This window comes from Eschscholzia californica, unplaced genomic scaffold (assembly GCF_041429995.1).
Source record: "Eschscholzia californica isolate CP2 unplaced genomic scaffold, dmEscCali1.0.p SCAF_2, whole genome shotgun sequence".
Classification (NCBI taxonomy): domain Eukaryota; kingdom Viridiplantae; phylum Streptophyta; class Magnoliopsida; order Ranunculales; family Papaveraceae; genus Eschscholzia; species Eschscholzia californica.
In genome coordinates this window covers 60890684-60911805 of record NW_028238309.1, presented here as the reverse complement: position 1 = coordinate 60911805, position 21122 = coordinate 60890684, and the positions used below count along the sequence as shown (strand labels likewise).

Here is a 21122-nt window from a genome sequence, read left to right as displayed (position 1 = left end):
ATGCTAAGCCTACTAAGCCTTCTTTATCGGGGTCTTTCGTTCATGTGGAAGGAACCAAAGCGACTTTCTTTTGCTTTTTGTTATTTGTTTTTTACTGTATGCTTTAATAGAGCTAGCAACTTGATGCGTGTTGTCAACTTTACTGAATCGACTCTGTTTGTTATACAATAAAAAAGAGACATTAACATTGTTAATACATAAAAAAAATGTCTCTTGACATTATTGATATCTAAAAATGTCTATGATACTGTCTGAGTAGCTTCTTCCCTAGCTATTAGGGCATTTCGCAAAATTTTGACATCCATTGCCACCGAAAAGTGGTAGGAAAAATGAGAAATTCATCTATAAACTTTTCTGAATTATTCAACCAACTTTTCTGATTTTGTTTTTCACTGGGAAGCTAAAACTTCCAGGAGATTTTAGTCTTCCTTTGGGCATGTTTGAACCTCCCTAGTAGAAGCAACTGCATAGCCTTGCCAAAGAAAAGTATATATTCTTGGGCATATACATTGACTTATTTATGCCCACGCCGAACCATTGTCTGCATAAAATTTCCGTCCCACCGCTATAAAATAAGGTAATTAAGAAAGGCACATACACTATTTTTAATTTCATATATAACAAGATCTCCATTGTAGAGGAGGGATACACACTACTCGACCTAGCCATACATGGCAGAGTCGTACACACAATCACACAACATATATTTATAACAAGTTCAAATTACTAGCTTATTACACCCAAATAGAGAATAGAAGTATCTATTATAGTTTTTTTCATTATTATTTTATCCTTATATTATATTTAATTATTACCTTAATTTGGTAGATCAAGAGCGACACGATTATTCTTCTACACAATAAGGATTTGGAAATCCAATAGGAGAAAGCGCCTTACCAGTAGTGGGGTTCAAGAAAGGCACATTATTAAGAAAACAGTAGAACCAGAAACAAGAATATTTCGGGTAACGTAAGAGTAAATTAGTCCTGCGGTCTAAATATATTAAACCGAAACGCTGAGTATAGCCTTGACACCATTCGAAGTTGTCTACAAATGACCACGCAAAATATCCCTTCACATTCACTCCATCCCTGTATATAAATAAGAGTTCAACTTAGAATATCGATCTTTAGTTCTTATAATGAACTTCACTTATTAAAATGTTGAGAATAGTTAACTCACTCGATCGCCTGCTTTACTGCAAAGAGATATTCCTTATGATAACGAGCCCTCTTCTTATCTACTATATTAGGGAATGGTGACGTATTATCGCTTTCATCATCCATGCCTATAAAATTCAGAAGGTGTTAGGTTTTTGGCTTTATGAGCATCTCTAATACATATATAAGGAGGGATCATGATAATTTATTGGTTCGTACCATTTTCAGTGATATATATCACAGGATTGCGGTATGTGTCCATTATATACTTGAGACATTTTCGCATGCCCCATGGTACAATGTAGAGCCACTCTGCGAAAGTCTTGTGACAGTATAAACATAATTAGTTAAAATCGAACAAATTAAACAAAGTCGGAAAGAGAAAGAAGATGAGACTACATACTGGTTCACCAATAATCTCGCCTTTCGAATTTTTAACTGTTTGCAAACCATAATAGAAGAAGAAAATTAGAGGAATATATAAATTGGAAATGGAAAAAAAGGAGCACAAAAAAGAATAAATATGGTGCCAAGCCCAATCCCAAGATCAAGCCCAAGCCCAACCTGAATGCTAATTCTTGAATAATTCTTGCTGTTTTTGAGAGGTTAACTTACTAGATCTGTTCATCTGTTGTTCTCGGTTGAAAAAATCAGGTTCAGTGCTTTGTTCCGCGTGAATAATGTATCTTGCTGTATACTGATTAAGACCCACAAAGTCCGACGAGTTCCGCAACATTGCTCTTTCTTCATGAGTGAATTTCGGGAGTCGGCAACCAAGTCTTTCGCGCATTGATCGAGGATAATCCCCAAAATATATTGGATTCAAAAACCTTCACCATAACAAAACACTGTTCAATTATAACTTACTTGCATATGTGTATATATGTATTGGGTGGTAGCCAGCTCCACCGAGCAACATCTTGAAGTAGATGTGAAGATCGAAATACATTTTCCGACGAACGTCTGCCATCGAAAAAGACTGTTTCTCATGATCGTCGGGAATAGCATCCATGGCCATAGCCCATGAAAGATTTCCAGACGGTTGAGGAGAAAAAACCGTCGTTAGTAATACTGTTTTCAACGGAACCTTGATATTCCCTTAATTGTTACTACAACTCTTCATTATTCCGTCAAAAATGTTTTTTTAGGAGGACTCTTCCGATTTACTTATTTCCAAAATAGAAACAAGTTATTTAAGTTAAAAAATAAAGTACCATCCAAGTTGAAATTCAAGATGCCTTTGTGCAGCTTTTATATCCTCTGGTTTGTCTGAGAATGGTTCTGCCCATTCGCAGTTAGGTGCTATGCCAATCACTCCACGTTGTAACGCCTACAAGAAAACGTTACATATAGATATAAAACGATCGTAAGTTTAAACCTCTATAAACAAACTAAGGTATACGTATAAAAAATAATGTATAATTTAAAAACACCGTCACGAGTATTTTTCATCTCCAACCAAATATTGAGCTAAAACAAGATACTTATATAATGTATTACCCGATATTTATTCTTATATACTGAAACAGCTGCCGCGTGAGCCAGAAGTAGGTTATGTGCAGCTATATAAGGCCCATGAAGTTCGTCTTTTAATCCAGGAGCATGCTGCCCACTACCATATCCTTTTACCACTGTCGGAAGAGGTTCGTTGAATGTGATCCAGTGTTGTACCTTATGTCCAAATTTTTCGAAGCAAGTCCCAGCATAAATTGCAAAGTATTTTCTGCATTAATATTGCCCGGCCATTGCAAGATTTAAGACTACGAGGATAAATGTGCTCTAACTGTTTCCGTAATTCGTAAACACGAAGTAGAAAAAAGTTTAGTGAATGATTGGATGAACTTACACCACTTCCTTACTTAGCCATCCTCCAAATGACTGTTGTAGGTTGTGAGGAAGATCCCAATGGTACAATGTCACGAAAGGCTTCATTCCTGCGAAGAAACAACAGAGATTCAGATATATTATTCTAGGGCCGACCGTAATGTTTAGGAAGCACAAATCGGATTACAAAGCGTGGGCCACATTCAGGATTTTTCGTTTTAAATGTTAACGGATTTTAACACAATACATATATATATTAAAAACAACAAAACTCTATAATTGTTGGACTTAGATCCGAATGTCAAAAACAGAGAAAATATCGATGACTAAGGCTTGGTTTACATGTTGGAGATAGTTATGTTTCTAAACAAATAAGACTACAAATATTTCACAATATTTGAGAAATTGAGATAATTCTAGGAAATACTATTTTTCTAAGGACAACTTTAAATTTATAAATAAAAAAAAGAAATTCTAAATTTATAGAAAGTATATGCAAGTTTAATTCCATGATACCAAGAAACATAGTACCTCTAGCCAAGACTTCATCAATCACATTGTTGTAGTAAGCAATTCCTTTCTCATTTGGTTTGGTTCCTAAACCATCTGCAAATATTGAAGTAGAACAAATTCATTCAATTATCAAGACGCGGCTATGTTAATGAGAAGGGAAAGGTAAAAGAAGGGGTTGTATACCCGGGAAAATGCGAGGCCATGATATGGAAAAACGATAAAAATCAAATCCCATTAAGGACATAGTTAGGATATCTGGCTTATAGTGACATGGGTTATATTCATCAGCTGCAACATCTCCATTGCTTCCATCTTTTATGTTTCCTGATGCAAGATCGGTCACAATATTCGGTGTCAACACTTCTCAGTAAAGATTAATGTAAGTAAAACATTCAATAGAATCAAACTATAAATATAAATAGTACTCTACAACATTTTAGAGTCACAATATGAACAAACTATGTTTTTTTTGGCCGTTCTTTCAGCTCTCCCTATCTATTTTCTGTCTCTCTTTTCGATGCCCATCGGTGTGGTTTCTAATATAGAAAAGAGTTTCAAAAACTTTCTCTGGAACTCGGGAGAAGAGGGGAAGAAAATCCATTGGGTGGCTTGGGAGTTGATTTGTAAACCCAAATCGATGGGAGGTTTAGGAATCAAAAATCTCAGGATTATGAACGACGCTCTTTTATCTAAGTGGTTATGGCGCTTCGGGACCGAAAGAGATAGGTTATGGAGGACCATCATAGGCCAAAAGTATGGGGAAGCTTGTGGCGGCTGGATTTCTCTCCCTCCGAAAGGAACCTATGGATGCTCGGTTTGGAAAGGAATCTACAAGCGTTGGGATGTATTTCACGACAGGACCATGATCAAGGTTGGTTCCGGGAATAATACAAAGTTCTGGCAGGACACTTGGATAGTGGAGAAACCTCTTCGAGAGGTTTTCCCCATATTATTCCGCACGTGCGTTAACAATGAAGGCAAGGTATCTGATTTTTTTAACTCAGTGGAAGGGAAATGGACGGTCTCTTTGAGACGCGAGCTTAGAGAATGGGAGATGGAGGATTTCAATAGATTGACGGTTTTATTGGACGGGGTTATTTTATCATGCAGCCTGGACGTGAGGGTATGGATTTCATCAAAGTGCAAGGAGCTCTCGGTTAAGTCTTGTTACGATACATTGGCAGAGGGCACGGATCAAGAGTCCAAGGTCTTTTTGGATGTTTGGAGAAGGAATGTTCCGCAGAGGGTGTCTTTCTTTCTTTGGGCTTTATGTTTAGATCGGGTTCCTACAATCGACTTATTGAAAAGGCGGGGGGTTGTAACCCCTAATAGATGCCCGATGTGCAAGAAAGATGAGGAATCAGGATCTCACCTTTTCATTCATAGTGACATAGCATACCATGTGTGGCGGTATTTTATTGGCTCGTTGGGATTCTCGTGGGTAACCCCAGCCTCAGCTTCAGATTTATTGGCAGCGTGGGGAGGATTCAAAGGGAGAAACCCGATCATGAATATGATTCCAAAGGCGATTCTTTGGGCCATTTGGAAATCTAGGAACGCGGCGATCTTCACCGATGAGACGGGGACTACGGAAGATATAATATTTTCAGCTAAATGCTTTGTGTACCACTGGAGCCGTAATATGCCAAGGTTTAAATATAGAGGGTTCGCTGAAATTGTGGGAAATTGGGGGGCTTTCATATTATCGTTGTAGTTCTGCTACTCTTGTGGGTTTCGGGCATAAATTAGGGCTGTTTTCTTTTGTGGTCTGTGGGGATTTGCGTTCTTTTTTCTTTTTCTTTTTGGGCTCGGCTTTAATGCCTTGGCGACTTTTGTCGCAGCTCCTGCCTATTTAGGCTTGTAAATTCTCTGCTCCTCTCTTTTTTTCTCTTTCAATTCAATCATATTATTCAAAAAAAAAACAAACTATGTTTTTTTTTCTATAAAACGGATAATTTAATCCCAAGACGACACAACAGGCATATCGGGTCTAAGAAAGTCTCAAAAATGTCAAGAAAAAAATAAAGTAGTTACATATATATAATGGATAAAAATATATTTGGAAAATGCTATTTTGCCTGACAAAAAGTGGCCCAAATGACTCGACCGGGTCAAATTGTTAAAGTCCAGATAATGTCGTGCTGGCATCATGTGAAAGTTTGGTCGTGTCGGACTATTCAGGCCACTTTTTGTCGGGCGAAGTAGCATCCGAAAAGGACAGCCTTTATTTTTCAAACATTTCCTATATTTAGGTTCTATAAGAACACTGCCCAAATGAGCATTAGCTTACCAGGTATATGTGCATAAATATCCCAAATACTAGGGCCCTTGCCATCTTTGTTATAAGCCCCTTCAACCTAAAAAAGAAGCAAAACCAACATATTTTGATTAATAATTTGTTTTTTGCGGATAAAAAATTGAGAGAAAATGTCAATTTTCGTCAAAGATATATTTTACTTGATAAGCGGCAGTTGCGGAACCGAAGGCAAAATTTGCAGGAAAATCCTTGCGAGAGAACTTCGGGACACCAGGGGGAACAAACGGACAGTTGCCCTGCAAGAGTTGTTTGATTGGATCCATCGATATCTAGCTAGTAGATTATAATGTAGAGTGTATTTGTATGAAGTATTTGTTGGGAATTCTTTAGCATTTATAGTGCTTGAAAATGCAAGTTGGAGACAAGATAGTAGAATAACATACACAGTGGGGCTGAGAATTTAAGAGTCCGATACTATACTTCAATCGAATATGAAGAAAGATAATAAAAAAGATAAGAATATTTAGGATGACGAAAGAAAAATACGAAGGGAATAGAAAGATGAATCTGTACCTTTTCGAACGGTTAATACTGAACATCAAAAGTTTCAAATTTGTATTAAAATTTGATATTTGCTTAATTATTTAACTATTCCATTAACTGTATTTCATTTACATTAGTTATGCTTATTTTCTTCATATAAATAATTGGAACACTTCTTAAATGTAGGCTTTAAGCCATTTAATTTCTTCAGGTTTTAGGCCATTTAATTTCGTCAGACTTTAGGCCAGTAGTATTTTGCCAGTTATCGTGTTCCATCACATCGTATCGATGTATCAATGCCTTTGTAATGACCATTGTAGTCAATACTAAAAAAAAAATTGCATAACGTCAAGAATTTATTTACATGCAAGACCCTATTTAAAATACTATATTTTACGCGTAAGGTTCACGCCAATACTTCAAAAACTGAAAAAAGTAACAAAAAATAAAATATTCGAGTGAATATTTGGATAATTTTCCTTTTACTTTTAGATGAATATTCACTCTTATCCTTCCCATTTGCTTTTGTTATACATATTATCACTAGGCATATTTGGAGGTTTTGCTCCATATGGTCCTATAAGAATAAAGTTGGAAAAATAAATAAAACGAAAGAATTAAATGATCGGAATATTGAAAGGAAAACGGGATATCTTGTATTGGGTAAATGGTAATACATGTATATGTTTTAGGTGTAGCAAAAGGGTCACACTTTAATGAAATTTGTTCGGGTCGCAAATAATTAAAATACTAGATGTAATTAAGCTTAACTTACTCTAATCCAATGGCCAATAACTTTTTCAGTTTTCATTAGTACTATCTTCGATAAATAGTTAAGATTTTAGTACTTCGTTAATGCAACGGCCAAATTCTCAGTTTTCAAAATGTTTAGTCGATGATATAAATTTTTTTTTGAACATTTGTAAATGTTTATCTTCTCAAATTTTCAATTGTTAATCTTTCTTAGAGTTTTTAGCCACTCTGTTACAGAAGAGCTTAGGAGAAAACCCTGATCTCTTACTAAAATTTGATGAGTCGATTTTTGCTCTACACAAAGAGGCATTAGGGTTTCAACTTGGTCTAGATCTGGCCGATGAGCTTGGTCTGTTTTCCTTTATAGACGAAACCGACTCTAGGGTTTTGCTTGCCCTTGTATCTGACGGTGAGGCAGAAAAACCGTGGCGCCTCCAACATATAATCGACGGCCTCAGACAACTCACCAAGAAATCTCAATCAAGTCGCACATGATTTAGCGGCTTCATGTTTAGTCCAAACTTAGCACTTAGTGGTTCAAAACCCATATTAGGTTAACTTTGTTATAGATTGCCCCTTACTTTAACTTTCATTCTCTTTGGGATTTGTATTTGTAATATTGTCGATTTATTGGAATGTTGTTATCAAAAACAAAAAAGTTATGATCAAATCTATTTGATTTGTTCAAAAGCGTGAAAGACAGGATTCACAACCGCATCTTTGCAATCAAATCGTCACAATAAGAACATTACAATTCTCTAAGGAGATAAGTGTTGGGGAAAACGAGGCGCAATGCGCAGCGGAATAAAGTTTTCCCTCACTTGTGTTAGTTTACGAGAAAAATATGTATAGAACAATGGCAGCCATAATGTGAAGAACAAAATGTAAATAAGATAATGAATTTAACGAGAAAACCTCCTCAATATGAGAAGTAAAACCCACGCGACCGTAGTCCACTCAAAGTCCATTATATCAAGAAATTGAGTTACAAACTACCCCTCACTGTTCTTATGGAACAACTCTCGAGACTCAGACTCTAAAGAATAAATCTCAAACACAATTCCGGCTATCCCCGACAAACTTCAAGTTTTTTCCTTTCAGCAGGGCTCATGGCAATACCTCCCCTACTCCCCATAGTAAGCATGTTCCGTAAGGTCTTTCGTTTGTTCCATTCAAGAAAGGATCTATATATGTGTGTGGTAAATTTGTTTCAATAAGTTTTTGAGAAGTCCTAGGAAACTATACGGAAAAACTTGTGGAATAAATTTAGTATGAACCTGATTTGGTCTGGATTTCTTTCTGCAACTTTGTTTTGATATTTGAGTTGAAATCTCTTTGTCAATGGCATGTCTCAATTGAGTTAACCGACTAGAATTTCTTTCCGTTGAATAAAATTATTATATTTCTTTTCTAGTTTTTAAGGTTTACAATTTTTTTTTGCAATCTTTCAATGTCGTACCTTCATCGGTTTGGCTTTATAAGCTAGAAAAACTCTCCATAAATCATGTCAAACGGTGTATTCAGTTTCATAGCGGGCATACTGTACAGTCTATACTCACCATGTCCCAATCTTCTTGCCCGAAGTCGCAGTCTTCTCGACCATCTACTCGGTCATGCTCCCCCCAGACCAAGACTCGTCCCAAACCGACCATCATATGTCTGTCAATGGTGTAAAAATACCAATCTTACGGCAGACCAGTGCTTCTTATTTGCTCATGGTCCCAAAGCAAAACACCCTTAGCCTAAAAAGGACACACAGCCCACACCTTCTGCGGCCTGAGCAGACTCCACCTACTTTAGATGTAACCAGATGTTGATAGTAGTGCTTCCACTCATATGACTTCCTTCTCTAGTAAGCTCTCTTCTCTTGTTCAATATTCTGGTTCCAATTTCTTCATCATTGGTGATGGATCTTCGTTGTCGATTTCCTTTCACGGTACCTTTCTCTTCTTACTTCTCATGGTACGTTATATTTCCCAATTCAATTCTCATGGTACCTTTCTTAATCGGTTTTTCTTCTATTTCAGGAGAGCATAAATTCGAATATGGTGAGTGGAGAACCCCATTCACCATATCCGATTTGGTGGAGAGCAGAACATAAGTGCCTTTAACGTATCGATCAGAAAGACGAAGAGAAAGATATCTAGCCAATTCCTTTAGGCGAGCATAATCAACAACAGTTTCTTATGTAAATCGTTATATTATGTATGTTTGTAGGGAGATAGCAATGATAGAAATGAAGAAAATGAAGGAAATATAAAGTTCATGATTGAGAATCAAGAAGATTCAACTTCGGAGTGCTATTTGTATTACTCACGTGAAGATGAAGATGAATATGAAGCGAAACAAGACTATATCAGAAAAAACATAAACAAGATGAGAAAATGAGAATGAGGAAGCGGAATCGGATGAGGAAATATTATTTGAAGAAGGGATTCCAAATCCTATCCACTAAAGGCAATTTAACCCAATACTGATAACAATGAAATGGAATGGGAACCTAACACGAAAAACACTTAATGGAAAGCTTATAACCATTTGAAGCATTTGAGAAAGGAAAACTATTCATGGTGCCTTCTTCTTTGAGACAAATTACACCACTTGTTCAAAAATAAATAAATAAGTATCATGGTAAATCGTTGATCTGATGAAGAAACTGTTTAAACTATACTTTCTCTGTAACTTCAAAATTGTGACAGTCGGGATGAGTAAAAGGTTTCTCCAAGACATGAAATAGACAAATAACATAATCAAATAATGTCCGAACATGCTAAAAGTCAAAGCCTACGCTAGACCTAAGCGAAATCAACATCTTCATCTTCGGGTCAACCGTCTCTCTCTTAATTGACTTTTTTCACTTTCTTAATGGACAGTTGGTTCGCCTATGTAGTCTTCTCTATATCTCAAAAAAAAAAAAAGTCTTCTCTATAGTTTTTCAACAAAACCCCATCTTAGAAAAGATAAGACTTAATTGAAATGAAGAAAATTGAGATGATTTATTGTCTCTTATGGAAAAAGAGAGTGATGCTATTTCATTGCTGCAAAATTTGGTACTTATAGAAGTGATTAGGGTTATTAAAATATATTGGAGATTCCACGGTCTAATGTTCAAGGTCCAAAGATTAATGATCAAAGATTCAACAAATCAAATTCCTAATATTTCATTTTCTCTCCTTACTCAAAATTTTCTTCTTCTTCCTCTTCTTTATGTTTATGTTGATTGAATCTTGTAGAAGTTTGAGTCAAGACACCCTCAACAGTAGGGTAGCCATTAGTATTTATAGGAGAAATGTACTTATGAAGAATTACATGAATAACCTCACACAAAAGATAAACTACACAAGTGTACACACCCACACTATACTAAACACTATCACTTAACATCCCCCCTCAAGCCGAGCATCTCTTTAGAAGTGAGAGCTTGAATTTGAGTTCATTGAACCTTGAGGTCGAGAGTCCTTTTGTTAAAATGTCAGCAACTTGTTCACTTCCAGGTAGATATTTGACCACCAACTTCCTTGTAGCTACTTGTTCCCTTACAAAGTGAAAATCAATTGAAGCATGTCTTGTCTTTGAGTGTAGAATTGGATTGACAGCAAGGTATGTGGCACTAATGTTGTCACAGTGCACAATTGGAGTTGATGGGGTTGGAATTCCTAATTCTTGAAGAAGATTCTTTAACCAAATGACATCTGCACTTGTATGGGAAACTGCTCTGTATTCTGCTTCAGCTGATGATCTTGCCACAGTTTGTTGAGTCTTTGAAGACCATAAGATTAAATTTGGACCAAGAAAAACACAAGAGCCTGATGTTGATCTTCTGTCATCAGGAGATCCTGCCCAATCTGCATCAGAGAAGCCTAAGATTGGAAGTGATAGAGACTTTCTAATGCAAATTCCTTCATTGAGTGATCCTTTTAAGTATCTCAAGATTCTCTTTGCAGCTATAAGATGAATTGAAGTGGGAGAGTTCATGAATTTGGAAACTTGGTTGACAGCATAACAGATATCAGGTCTTGTCATGGTTAAGTATTGAAGTGCACCAACAAGACTCCTGAATATATGTGGATCAGATAGTGGGATTCCATCATGTTTTGATAACTTCTTTCCTGATAAAACAGGTGTTGTAACTGGTTTTGAGTGTGTCATACCAAATTTGTTTAATAGGTCCTTGATGTATTTCTGTTGAGTTAAGAGAATTGATGTGGTAGCACGAAAAGCTTCCATTCCTAGGAAGTATTTGAGATCCCCCAAATCAGACATATCAAATGTGACTTTTAAGTTGTGAATTAACTTTTGTAACCCAGAGGAAGAGGCACCAGTGACTATAATGTCATCAACATATAGGAGAAGAATGATGGAGCCCAAATGAGAATTGTGATAAAACATAGAAGGATCAGATATTGATTGTTTGAATCCCATGGTGGTTAGGAAAGAAGTAAACTTTGAATACCATGCTCTAGGAGCCTGTTTGAGGCCATATAGAGCTTTATGTAACTTGCAAACATGATTAGGAAACTTGGGATCAATGAAACCTTTGGGTTGATTCATGAATACACACTCAGATAATTCCCCATTTAAAAATGCATTCTTAACATCTAATTGTCTAATATTCCAATTTCCAGCCATAGCTAAAGATAAAACAGTTCTAATGGTAGCAGGTCTTACCACAGGACTAAATGTTTCCTCATAGTCAATGCCTTGTTGTTGGGAGTAGCCTCTTGCAACTAATCTAGCTTTGTATCTTGCAATCGAACCATCAGCATGCTTTTTAATTCGAAAAATCCACTTACAGTCCACCACATTCATTGTTGAATCTCTTGGAACAAGAGACCAAGTTTTGTTTTTATGGATAGCATTCATTTCTGCATCCATTGCTTGTAACCACTGTTTGTGTTTTGAAGCTTGAAGAAATGATGATGGTTCTTCAAGCTCAAAATCAGTGGCAGGTATAGGTGATTTGGGGGAAACAGAGGTAAGGAATATTTTAGGTTTCCTAGTGCCAACTTTACTTCTCGTTACCATAGGATGAGTAGAGGTGTTGGAAGAAGAAGGTGGAAGAATGGAGGGGGCAGCAGGTATGATGCTCTGTTCTGAAACTGTTGTTTGAGTTGCAGTCTGAAAAGGTAGTGGAGGTGAAGAAGGAAGAAGACGGTCGTTATTGGTAGTTTGTGAAGGTGGGACCACAAGAGGTGGAGTGTCCAAATGGACATCAGTCTGGTGAAGTGGAGCAGATTGGTCGGGTGGAGACAAATCATGTGAAGATGACGTGCGAGATGGTGAGTGACGCTGACCATGGTTTTGAGTCGTTGGATTGTTAGGTAAGCTATTGAGATTAGAAGAAGGATTTTGTATAGCTGGACAACGACCTGCGTGCATAGGGACAAGTGGAACAGCTTGATGTGGTACTGTCCATGTCAGCGAGAGAGGTGGGAAATTAGGGTTTTTAATTTGGGGATTTTTCAAAGAGGACGTTGAAGGAGAAGATGAGAAAGGGAATTGATCTTCATCAAAAATTACGCTTCTGGAAATGTAAATTCGAGATGAATTTATATCCAGACATCTATAACCCTTATGATTGGTACTATAACCAATGAATATACATGGTTTCGATTTGAAATCGAGTTTAGAGGATCTATATGGTGTTAGTAATGGAAAACAGAGGCAACCGAAGGTACGAAGAAGATTGTAATCTGGTTTCTTGTGAAACAATTTTTCAAAAGGAGAGAGTCCTTTATGAACAGAAGATGGAAGTTGATTAATGGTGAAGATAGCTGTCTGAAAAGCATCTGGCCAATATTTCATTGGTGCAGAAGATTGATGAAGAAGACAAAGTGCAGACTCAACTAAATGGCGTATTTTACGCTCGGCCACGCCGTTTTGCTGTGGCGTGTGGGGACAGGTTCTGCGATGGAGAATGCCATTTTGAGTAAGAAAAGCAGAGAATTCATTGCTGATGTACTCTCCACCCCCATCTGTTTGCAGAGTTTTAATGGGTTTTGAAAATTGGTTTTCAACCATGGTTTTGAACAGTTTGAAATGATGAAAGACTTCTGATTTGTGTTTTAAAAAGTAAAGCCAGGTAAATCGGCTATAATCATCAACAAATAAAAGCACAAATCGAAAGCCTAAGTTAGATAACTCAGGGGAAGGACCCCATAAGTCAGAATGAATGATCTCATTTGGGAATTTTGTTTGATGATTAACAGAATGAAATGGAAATTGATGATGTTTACCCAAAACACAACTATCACATTTAAGTTTTGTCATTACAGCATTGGACAATGGTAACAACTTTTGATTAACTAATAACTTGAAATTAGAAAGATTAACATGGGCAAGACGACGATGCCAGACTTCTGAAGAGGTTCGAGAACCAGGAGGCAGAAATTGAGCAAACAAGGTGAGAGGCTGAGCTTTGTGGCAGATTGGAGAAGATGATAGGCGAAACAGACCATCAGACATCGTTCCTACGAGTATTGTCTTCCCTGTGGGAAGATCCTGAACCATAAAACCATTTCGATGAAATATAGCAATACAATTTAGATCATGAAGAAGTCGAGACAGAGAAATGAGGTTTTTCTTAAAAGAAGGAACTACTAATGTATTTTTAAGAATGATATTTGAGAAGGGTAGAAGAAGATTACCAGCTCCAGACACAGATGCAACATTTCCATTTCCAACCATGACACTTTCAGGTACAGAAGTATCTGCTCGAGATATGATAGAAGAAGCATCTGAAGCTATGTGTGATGTCGCTCCGGAGTCCATATACCAATTTGGATCAGAGGCTATTGAATCAATACCAAGAGCAGCAAAGGACTGATTAATATCAGTAGTTCGATTGAGATAATAGCATTGACGAGCAGTGTGTCCATATTTCCCACAGTATTGACATATGAGTGGTGGTCGAGATGGTGGTGGCCCAAGAACTGATTGCCTTTGGTAACCACCTCTACTGAAATTTCGACCTCGACCACCACCTCTATTGTAGGATCTTCTCCTTGTGCCTCTGTTGAAGTTTTGATTTGGATTGTAAGAACGAGAGATAGGGGGTGAAGGTGATTGAGTGATAAGAGCAGTGGGAGTGGGAACAGAGCTTGCTACAAACTGAAGTCTGAATTCATGAGTTAACAAGAGAGAATGAAGTTCAGAGGAGGTAGGAGGTAAGGTTCGAGTAGTAATGGAGGTGACAAATCCTTCATATTCATTACCAAGACCAGCAAGCACAATAAGAACCAGTTCATCATCTGCAACTGGATGGCCAATGGCAGCTAGGGAGTCAGACAAGGTTTTGAGTTTTAGAAAGTATTCAGAGATAGAGAGAGATCCTTTCTTTGATGTTTGAAGCTGAAGCTTTAAGTTCATTAGCCTAGCTGAGTTGAGAGAGGAGAAGGTTCTTTCAAGAGATTCCCATACTGCTCTTGATGATGTGAGACCAAGAACTTGAGTTAAAATAGGCTCTGTTAAAGTTGCATTCAGCCATGAGAGTAGCATTTGATCTACTCTGTACCAATATACATATTCAGGGTTTGGTGTGGAAGAAGAAGAAGAATCAGAGGAGGAGGTAGAAATGGTTGGAGGAGGAGGAGGAAGAGAGCCATCAACAAATTTGTAAAGGTCTTGTGAATGAAGAATAGGGAGTAGTTGGCTTTTCCAGAGTAGATAGTTAGTGTTATCCAGACGGATTGAGATGAGATTGGCTATGTTTGTGAGAGTGGGAAGGGTAGTGATGGTAGAAGAAGAAGAAGGAGAAGAGATAAGAGTGGGTTCCATTGTTTGTTGAGCTGTTGGAGTATCCATTTCGAGAAAAAGAAAGCACTGAAAGCAAGGTGAAGAAGAAGAAGAAGAAGATTGGCACTAGAAAAAAAAATTCTAAGGTTTAGTGGCTCTTGATACCATGTAGAAGTTTGAGTCAAGACACCCTCAACAGTAGGGTAGCCATTAGTATTTATAGGAGAAATGTACTTATGAAGAATTACATGAATAACCTCACACAAAAGATAAACTACACAAGTGTACACACCCACACTATACTAAACACTATCACTTAACAAATCTCACATACTTGTTGGTTTGTTACTTGTAGGGCACATTACAATGTGAATTTGATGTCAATTCAGGTTGGTAAAGAAAAATTGAAAATTCTCCAACAAGTACTTGACTTGGGAACAATAATTGATAGTGGGTCAACACTTGCTATTCTTCCAACAACTATTTATGATACATTAATAAACAAGGTAATGGAATATTTAAAACTAGATGTTTTTTATTCAATATCATTTTTGAAAAATGCTTATGTTGCTTATCAGATTATTAGCTCGGTCATAGACTTGAAAGTAAATACTACGGATGACATATGCTTTGAATACAAGAAAAGGTATTACCTATTTCTATTTGATAACTATTTACGAAAGGCCGCGACTTTGGGGAATAAAGAACAATCTTCGGGGAATAAATTCTCTAGGGAATCCATGTTTTTCTGTATTTTCTCGGGAGAATATTTTATTTTAGTCCAAAAACTGACGTGATCAAACATTGCCCCCTAATCTTCATCTTCTTTATCATCTTCACCATCACAACTTCACACCACCACCATTCCGACCACCATTGTCAGCTCTTCTCTTTCCTCTCTTCTCCCCTCTCTCTCTCTCTCTCTCTCTCTCCCTCTCTCTCTCTCTCTCACATTGACTATCTCCATGTCATTCTCACTCTAGATCTTTCTCTCTTTCATTGTAGATCACTCTCATTATGTCTCTCGTTGTAGACATTTTTGTCTCTTTCTCGCAGTCCCTCTCTCTCTCTTTCTCTCTCTCTCTCTATCGGTCTGTATAGATTATCTGTGAAACTTCAGGTTCCGGCAATTTATGTTCTTATACATTCAACATGAATTAGGGTTTGGGATTTTGGTAACGTGTACAGTTCCCATATTCAGTATGTATCCTTCTCATTTGTTGATATGCTTAGAAGGTTAGATATAAGTATAAGTTTCAAAATTTGTACAGGGAGGCTTATTGATATGTGTGATACGGTTGTGGCCTTTGTAGACGTAGTTTATCTAGAGAAGAAATGGTGTGCTTTAGTTGCCTACTTTTTTAGTCAACTTCTTCATTCATTTAGCCAGTAAACTAGCTGTATGGGTAGAAGATTTACTGCCTCGCTTAAAGATCTGGGGTGATCACAGGTGAGCCTAATGAAGTAGAAAATTTGAAACAAAGTTATCTAGTATCTCTCTATCTTGAGTATTTCTTTTCCAAGGTTACTAGTTTTCGCTTTTAGAAGTTCAGGGTTCCGCCAATTAATTGTCGTTGAAGATGGAGACCGAGAGAGAGATAGGGAGAAAGAAGATGAAGATTAAGGAACAATGTTTGATCAAGTCAATTTTTGGACTAAAAACAAAATATACCCATGAGTCAATATTTATTGACTAAATTTTTATTTTCCGAAGAGTTTTCTTTATTCCCCAGAGCATTTTCTTTATTCCCCAAAGCCGCGGCCTTTACGAAAATGCAAATACAATCATTTGGATTTTGCAAAATCTGCGACTTGAACCATTTAATGTTTTTGCATATTTAAAATTTGATATGAAATGCAAAAGTTATTTGGCTATTTTTTTTTTTAAATGACATTCTCCTTCACAGAATTGAATATCTCTTTCAGAAGGAAAAAAAAAGTATTTGCCTTGTGAAATGTCTCAAAATTTGCGTTTGAGAGTTTGTAATACATTTTACCCAAAAGACATTTTTTTTTTTTGTTAAAATTTACCCAAAAGACATTAGTAAGACGAAAGTGGTAAATGAGAAAACTATGAGTGAAGAGAACAACGCCATTTATATCTAAATATATTTACGAAATATTTGGAACCAATAGAGCTTATTTTGTTGTTGGATGCACTACATCAAAAGAGCATTGGCCCGTATAGGCTTGTTTATAGTACTGTATTAAAGCATATAATTACATCTCGGCTCGTAATGGATATATATTGTTTAACAACTTTGATTTGCTTTCTTTCTTTTAAATAACCTTTATTTTCATATTGCAGTGTCGATGATGTATTTCCTACTATAACTTTCCAAATTCAAAATTCACTAGAACTGTTGGCTTACCCTCATAACTATTTGATCCGGGAACATGCTGGTGTAAGTATACTTCAATATTTTGTCTTTCTACGAAATCATGTAATAGTATATGGAAAAGAGATCATGAAGCATCTAGCTATAGAGAACTAAGATTAGGAAAAAAAAAGGACACAAAGATCTTCATCACATTACAAAAAAAAAAAAAGGGTATAGTAGGAAGTCGTTTAATAGTAACTATTTTCGACGGCTGTACAACAAGAAGTTGGAAATAGTGCTTCTTACCACGGTTTTCTTTAATGCCGTCGGAGAAAAAGCGTCACGAAGAATCCTGCCTTTTATAGTCGCAACAAAATAACTATACCTCTTAACACTATTAGAGATTAAACTACTTTTGAAAATGTCTCACTTCTCTTATATTTGTTCCTTACAAATAGGGCACTTATTGATTTTGGAAAAATGATAATGTATCTTACACCCATACTCAATTTTCGCCCAAATTGGTTTTGCAGATAAATATGTTTTGTATTGGGTGGCAGGATGGTGGGAATGACTCGGAAATCATTATAGGAGGTAAAATTAATTTTACTAGTCTTACGAATATCTGAATCTGAATTACTTTTGTTATAAAGTATTTTGCTCATTATAAGTTTTTTTGCGTTCATTTTTATGGATAGATTTTAAAGTATGTTTGTTTTGGTAAAATGTGATCGCTTAAGTTCTTTTCTAGTTTTCAGCTATCTAATTAAGTATTTACGTAATTTGCATGTTACAGAAAGGTTTGTGAGATATTTGCATTGGTTGCATTGTATTTAGGTTTTTAACTAAACAAAATACAAATATATATGAACTTTTAACCAAATAAAACGTCAGTTATCTTTTCAACTAAAACAACTTGAAATTAAGCCTTTGGCCTAACTTTTGTAACGAGTACCGGAAAAAGGTGATGAACTATCGTAACGTACTTTGCCATTTTTCTAAGCATTTTCTTATTTATCCTTCATTAACCCAACCTTCTCATACAAATGCAGATATGGTGCTCAATAATAAGCTAGTGGTGTACGATCTCGAGAATCAGGTCATTGGATGGACAAATTACAACTGTAAGTACCTAATATTACTTATTCTCTAGAGATGCTTATATAAAGGGTGTCGAAGGTATCAATCAATCAGTAGATATACCTCCTGTGTTCTGTTACTAAGAACAAGCAAACCAAGGAAATTAAATAATGGAAGTTAACCTTTCATACAGAATCAAGAGTTTAACGTGGTTCGGTCGGGGACCTACCACACAGTGAACTGTGTCGCGACAATCTTCACTGTGTATGAAGAACAAGATTATAAAGATGTCCAGAGATTTTAGTATATGTAGCTCACTAAATTCTAGCATTGTCCGATTCGAGTATCCACCCTTAATCTGGTTTATGTTTGTACTGTTAAAAATTAGCCTGATTATATTCGAGGTGTCACTTTATCTATTTTGTCAAATGAGAACGGAGAGATTTTGGTTGTACACAAACCAAAATATCCCTTTCTCTAAGTATTTGAGAGATCGACTGCCTAACGCTAAACGTTCATTCAGACAAATGTGAGATAGACGTCAAGTGGGTTAAGTCAGAGCGATATTAAATTATCTTTTCTCAAGACATTTTACACTCCTATAACAATACCAACAGTTGGGTGTATGCTTCCTAGGAAACTAATTCCTTTCAGGGTTGTGATGGTAGTTCACAACTCTGAAAGCATATGAACCTTCTTAAGCAATATGAACTATTTGACTTCTTTTAACTTGACTTCTGACTTGATTTTTAGACAATTCAAGATTTGGTTTCAAGATAAATCCCGTCTTCTAACTTGATTTCGATATAATTCCTGATTTTGGTTTTACCTTCTAGGTACAATAGGATATTTTTGGACTCTAAGTTCTAGAATATTCAGGACATACTGGAAGGCCCTCGATTCCATATTGAATCCTCCTAACATTTTACATAGAGCTTCTATTCTAGACACACTAAAATGTTCCTTACTTTTCCATAAAGTTGATATTCTAGACAGACAAGAATATATAACTCCAAATGTTGAAAGCATCAGAGAAAAAAAAATGAATTTGGGGTTGTTTTGGATCCTATTTATAGATTTCCAATAGGTGAGTTAAAAGAGATGCATCTGTTGGCCATAATGATGTGTTGGTTGCTGTTGGAATTCAAAATAATGTTGGCTGCGATCTCCACCATCAGATCTGGTAAAATCTCACTGAAGAACATTGTTTGTTGGATATAAGGACAATACCGAAAGTGTCTCGAAGAGAAGAGCATCAAGACCGCCCGACTGCACCCTTCGGGACCTTTTAGAGGGTTGCCCAAAGCGCACACAAGGTCCTAACGAGAGCCGTTTGGTCTCTTGCTTTCGGCATGATGTTGTCCATTTGATCGAAATATTTCCCAGTTGTAAAGGAACTCACTTGAACCAATGTTCGTCCAAAATATCTCATTCATCCGGAACCAGATTTGAGTGATTAATTCTTGGCTCTAAAAGAAAGGATCAGTTGAGACAAACGCATTGACACATTCCGCTTCTGAATTTGACGAGTCAAACCAATCTAAAAGAGGCTTTGTTCCAATACAACTGTCCTTTATAAGACTAAGACAAACATAAAGTAAAAGTATTCGGCTACAGTTTCGGGCCCTAAATAGTTTCTTGGATCTCTTCAAATTAGATATCAACTCATAATCAAGCACATACAACAACCTCCTATAACATGATCTAAAAGGTGCAACTCATAAATTCTTTCCATTATAAATGGCAAAAATACTCTTTGTGGGTGTATATATATGATAATCATTTGATTTCCACAATGTGTTCTTTTACATATATTCTTGACGAATTAGTGTTGAGGATTTGCAGGTTCCTCGAGTATTCAACTGAAGGATGACAATACTGGATCGATATATCAAGTCGCTTATGGCAATATTTCACCTAGCCCCCATAGTAAGCATGTCCCATAACGGTCTTTCGTTTGCTCCATTCAAGAAAGTATCTATATATGTACGTGTGTAAATTTGCTTCAATAAGTTTTCGAAAAGTCCTTTTGGAAAAACTTGTGGAATAAATTCAGTATGAAACTGATTTGGTCTGGATTTCTTTCTGCAACTTTGTTTAGATATTAGAGTTCAAGTTTGTTTGCCAATGGCATGTCTCTGTGGAGTTAATCGAGTGTAATTTCTTTCCGTTGAATAAAAATATTTTATTTCTTTTATGTTTTTTAAAGTTTGTAATTTTTTGTGATCTTTTGCGAAAAATGACGTAGAAAACTTAAAACACGAGCAATGCTAACAATCAACCATAAGAAGCCGATTAGTAGTCATGGGCTCATGGCTAGCAATGTAAAAGAAGTGGTAGATGATAGGTTGAATGTCCCTTGAAGGGCCAAAAATAGGCCATCATCAGTTTGGCTTTGTAAGCTAAAAGCTCTTCATAAATGATACCAGATGGTGAATTCAGTTGGCATACTGTGAAAGATTTAGGTTTTGGATGAGGAAAACCTTATACCTCCATATTTATTTATATTAGAAGAGAATACAATGGATGGAAATAAATAATGGAAATATAGAAATAATCCTAATTCTAGTACATCCATATCTTAGAGATATATATGAGAATATTCCTTTGAATTTCTTGTGTAGGAATATTTGACTTGAATGCCTCTTGCCCGGCATAACACCCTTCGCCCAAGAACGACACTCGGCCTACACCTCCTGCCCGGCCTGAACAGACTCCACCTACTTTAGATGTAACCAGAATCGACTATGCTGCTGCCGCCCTTACCAAACTAGACCATCTCTGACACTAGATGTTGATAATAGTGCTTCCACTCATATGACTTCTCTAGTAAGCTCTCTTCTCTTGTTTAATATTTTGGTTCCAATTTCTTCATCATTGGTGATGGATCTTCTTTGCCGATTTCCTTTCGCACTACCTTTCTCTTCCTCATCTCAT

The 21122-nt window shown here is 36.5% G+C and overlaps 2 protein-coding genes across 3 annotated transcripts in view; one reads left to right on the top strand and one right to left on the bottom strand.

Moving 5' to 3' along the window:
• LOC147559871 (aspartic proteinase 36-like) overlaps positions 1 to 20382 on the top strand; it is a 44377-nt gene extending 23995 nt beyond the window's left edge. The window contains exons 6-11 of the mRNA XM_086659223.1: positions 15140 to 15290; positions 15363 to 15430; positions 17093 to 17189; positions 17639 to 17699; positions 18158 to 18229; positions 20031 to 20382. Coding sequence (XP_086515349.1) covers positions 15140 to 15290; positions 15363 to 15430; positions 17093 to 17189; positions 17639 to 17699; positions 18158 to 18229; positions 20031 to 20131 — 550 coding nt within the window. The 3' untranslated portion in view covers positions 20132 to 20382. The remainder of the gene's footprint in view (positions 1 to 15139; positions 15291 to 15362; positions 15431 to 17092; positions 17190 to 17638; positions 17700 to 18157; positions 18230 to 20030) is intronic.
• LOC147559872 (beta-glucosidase 4-like) lies at positions 596 to 6121 on the bottom strand. 2 transcript variants are annotated; one of them, XM_086661826.1, is made up of 12 exons: positions 5955 to 6121; positions 5788 to 5854; positions 3681 to 3821; positions 3516 to 3590; positions 3007 to 3094; positions 2661 to 2883; positions 2375 to 2490; positions 1776 to 1990; positions 1564 to 1598; positions 1380 to 1482; positions 1183 to 1288; positions 596 to 1091 (listed from the first exon to the last, which is right to left on the bottom strand). In XM_086661826.1, exons 1-12 carry the CDS (start codon positions 6075 to 6077, stop codon positions 845 to 847), a joined length of 1539 nt encoding a protein of 512 aa, XP_086517952.1. In that variant the 5' UTR covers positions 6078 to 6121; the 3' UTR covers positions 596 to 844. The 2 variants fall into 2 exon arrangements, with proteins under 2 accessions (XP_086517952.1, XP_086517953.1); XM_086661827.1 differs by lacking the exons at positions 5788 to 5854; positions 5955 to 6121 and adding an exon at positions 5425 to 5509 and having other exon boundaries at positions 3681 to 3955.
• Positions 20383 to 21122: the final 740 nt, after the last annotated feature.

Excerpts from the sequence above, each read along its gene's own strand:
- LOC147559872 (XM_086661826.1), bottom strand. The coding sequence starts at position 6,077 with ATGGATCCAATCAAACAACTCTTGCAGGGCAACTGTCCGTTTGTTCCC. Across the intron at positions 1,599-1,775 it reads ACAACAGATGAACAGATCTA|TTAAAAATTCGAAAGGCGAG; the intron begins GTAAGTTAACCT and ends GTTTGCAAACAG. Across the intron at positions 1,092-1,182 it reads GCAGTAAAGCAGGCGATCGA|GGATGGAGTGAATGTGAAGG; the intron begins GTGAGTTAACTA and ends ATTTATATACAG.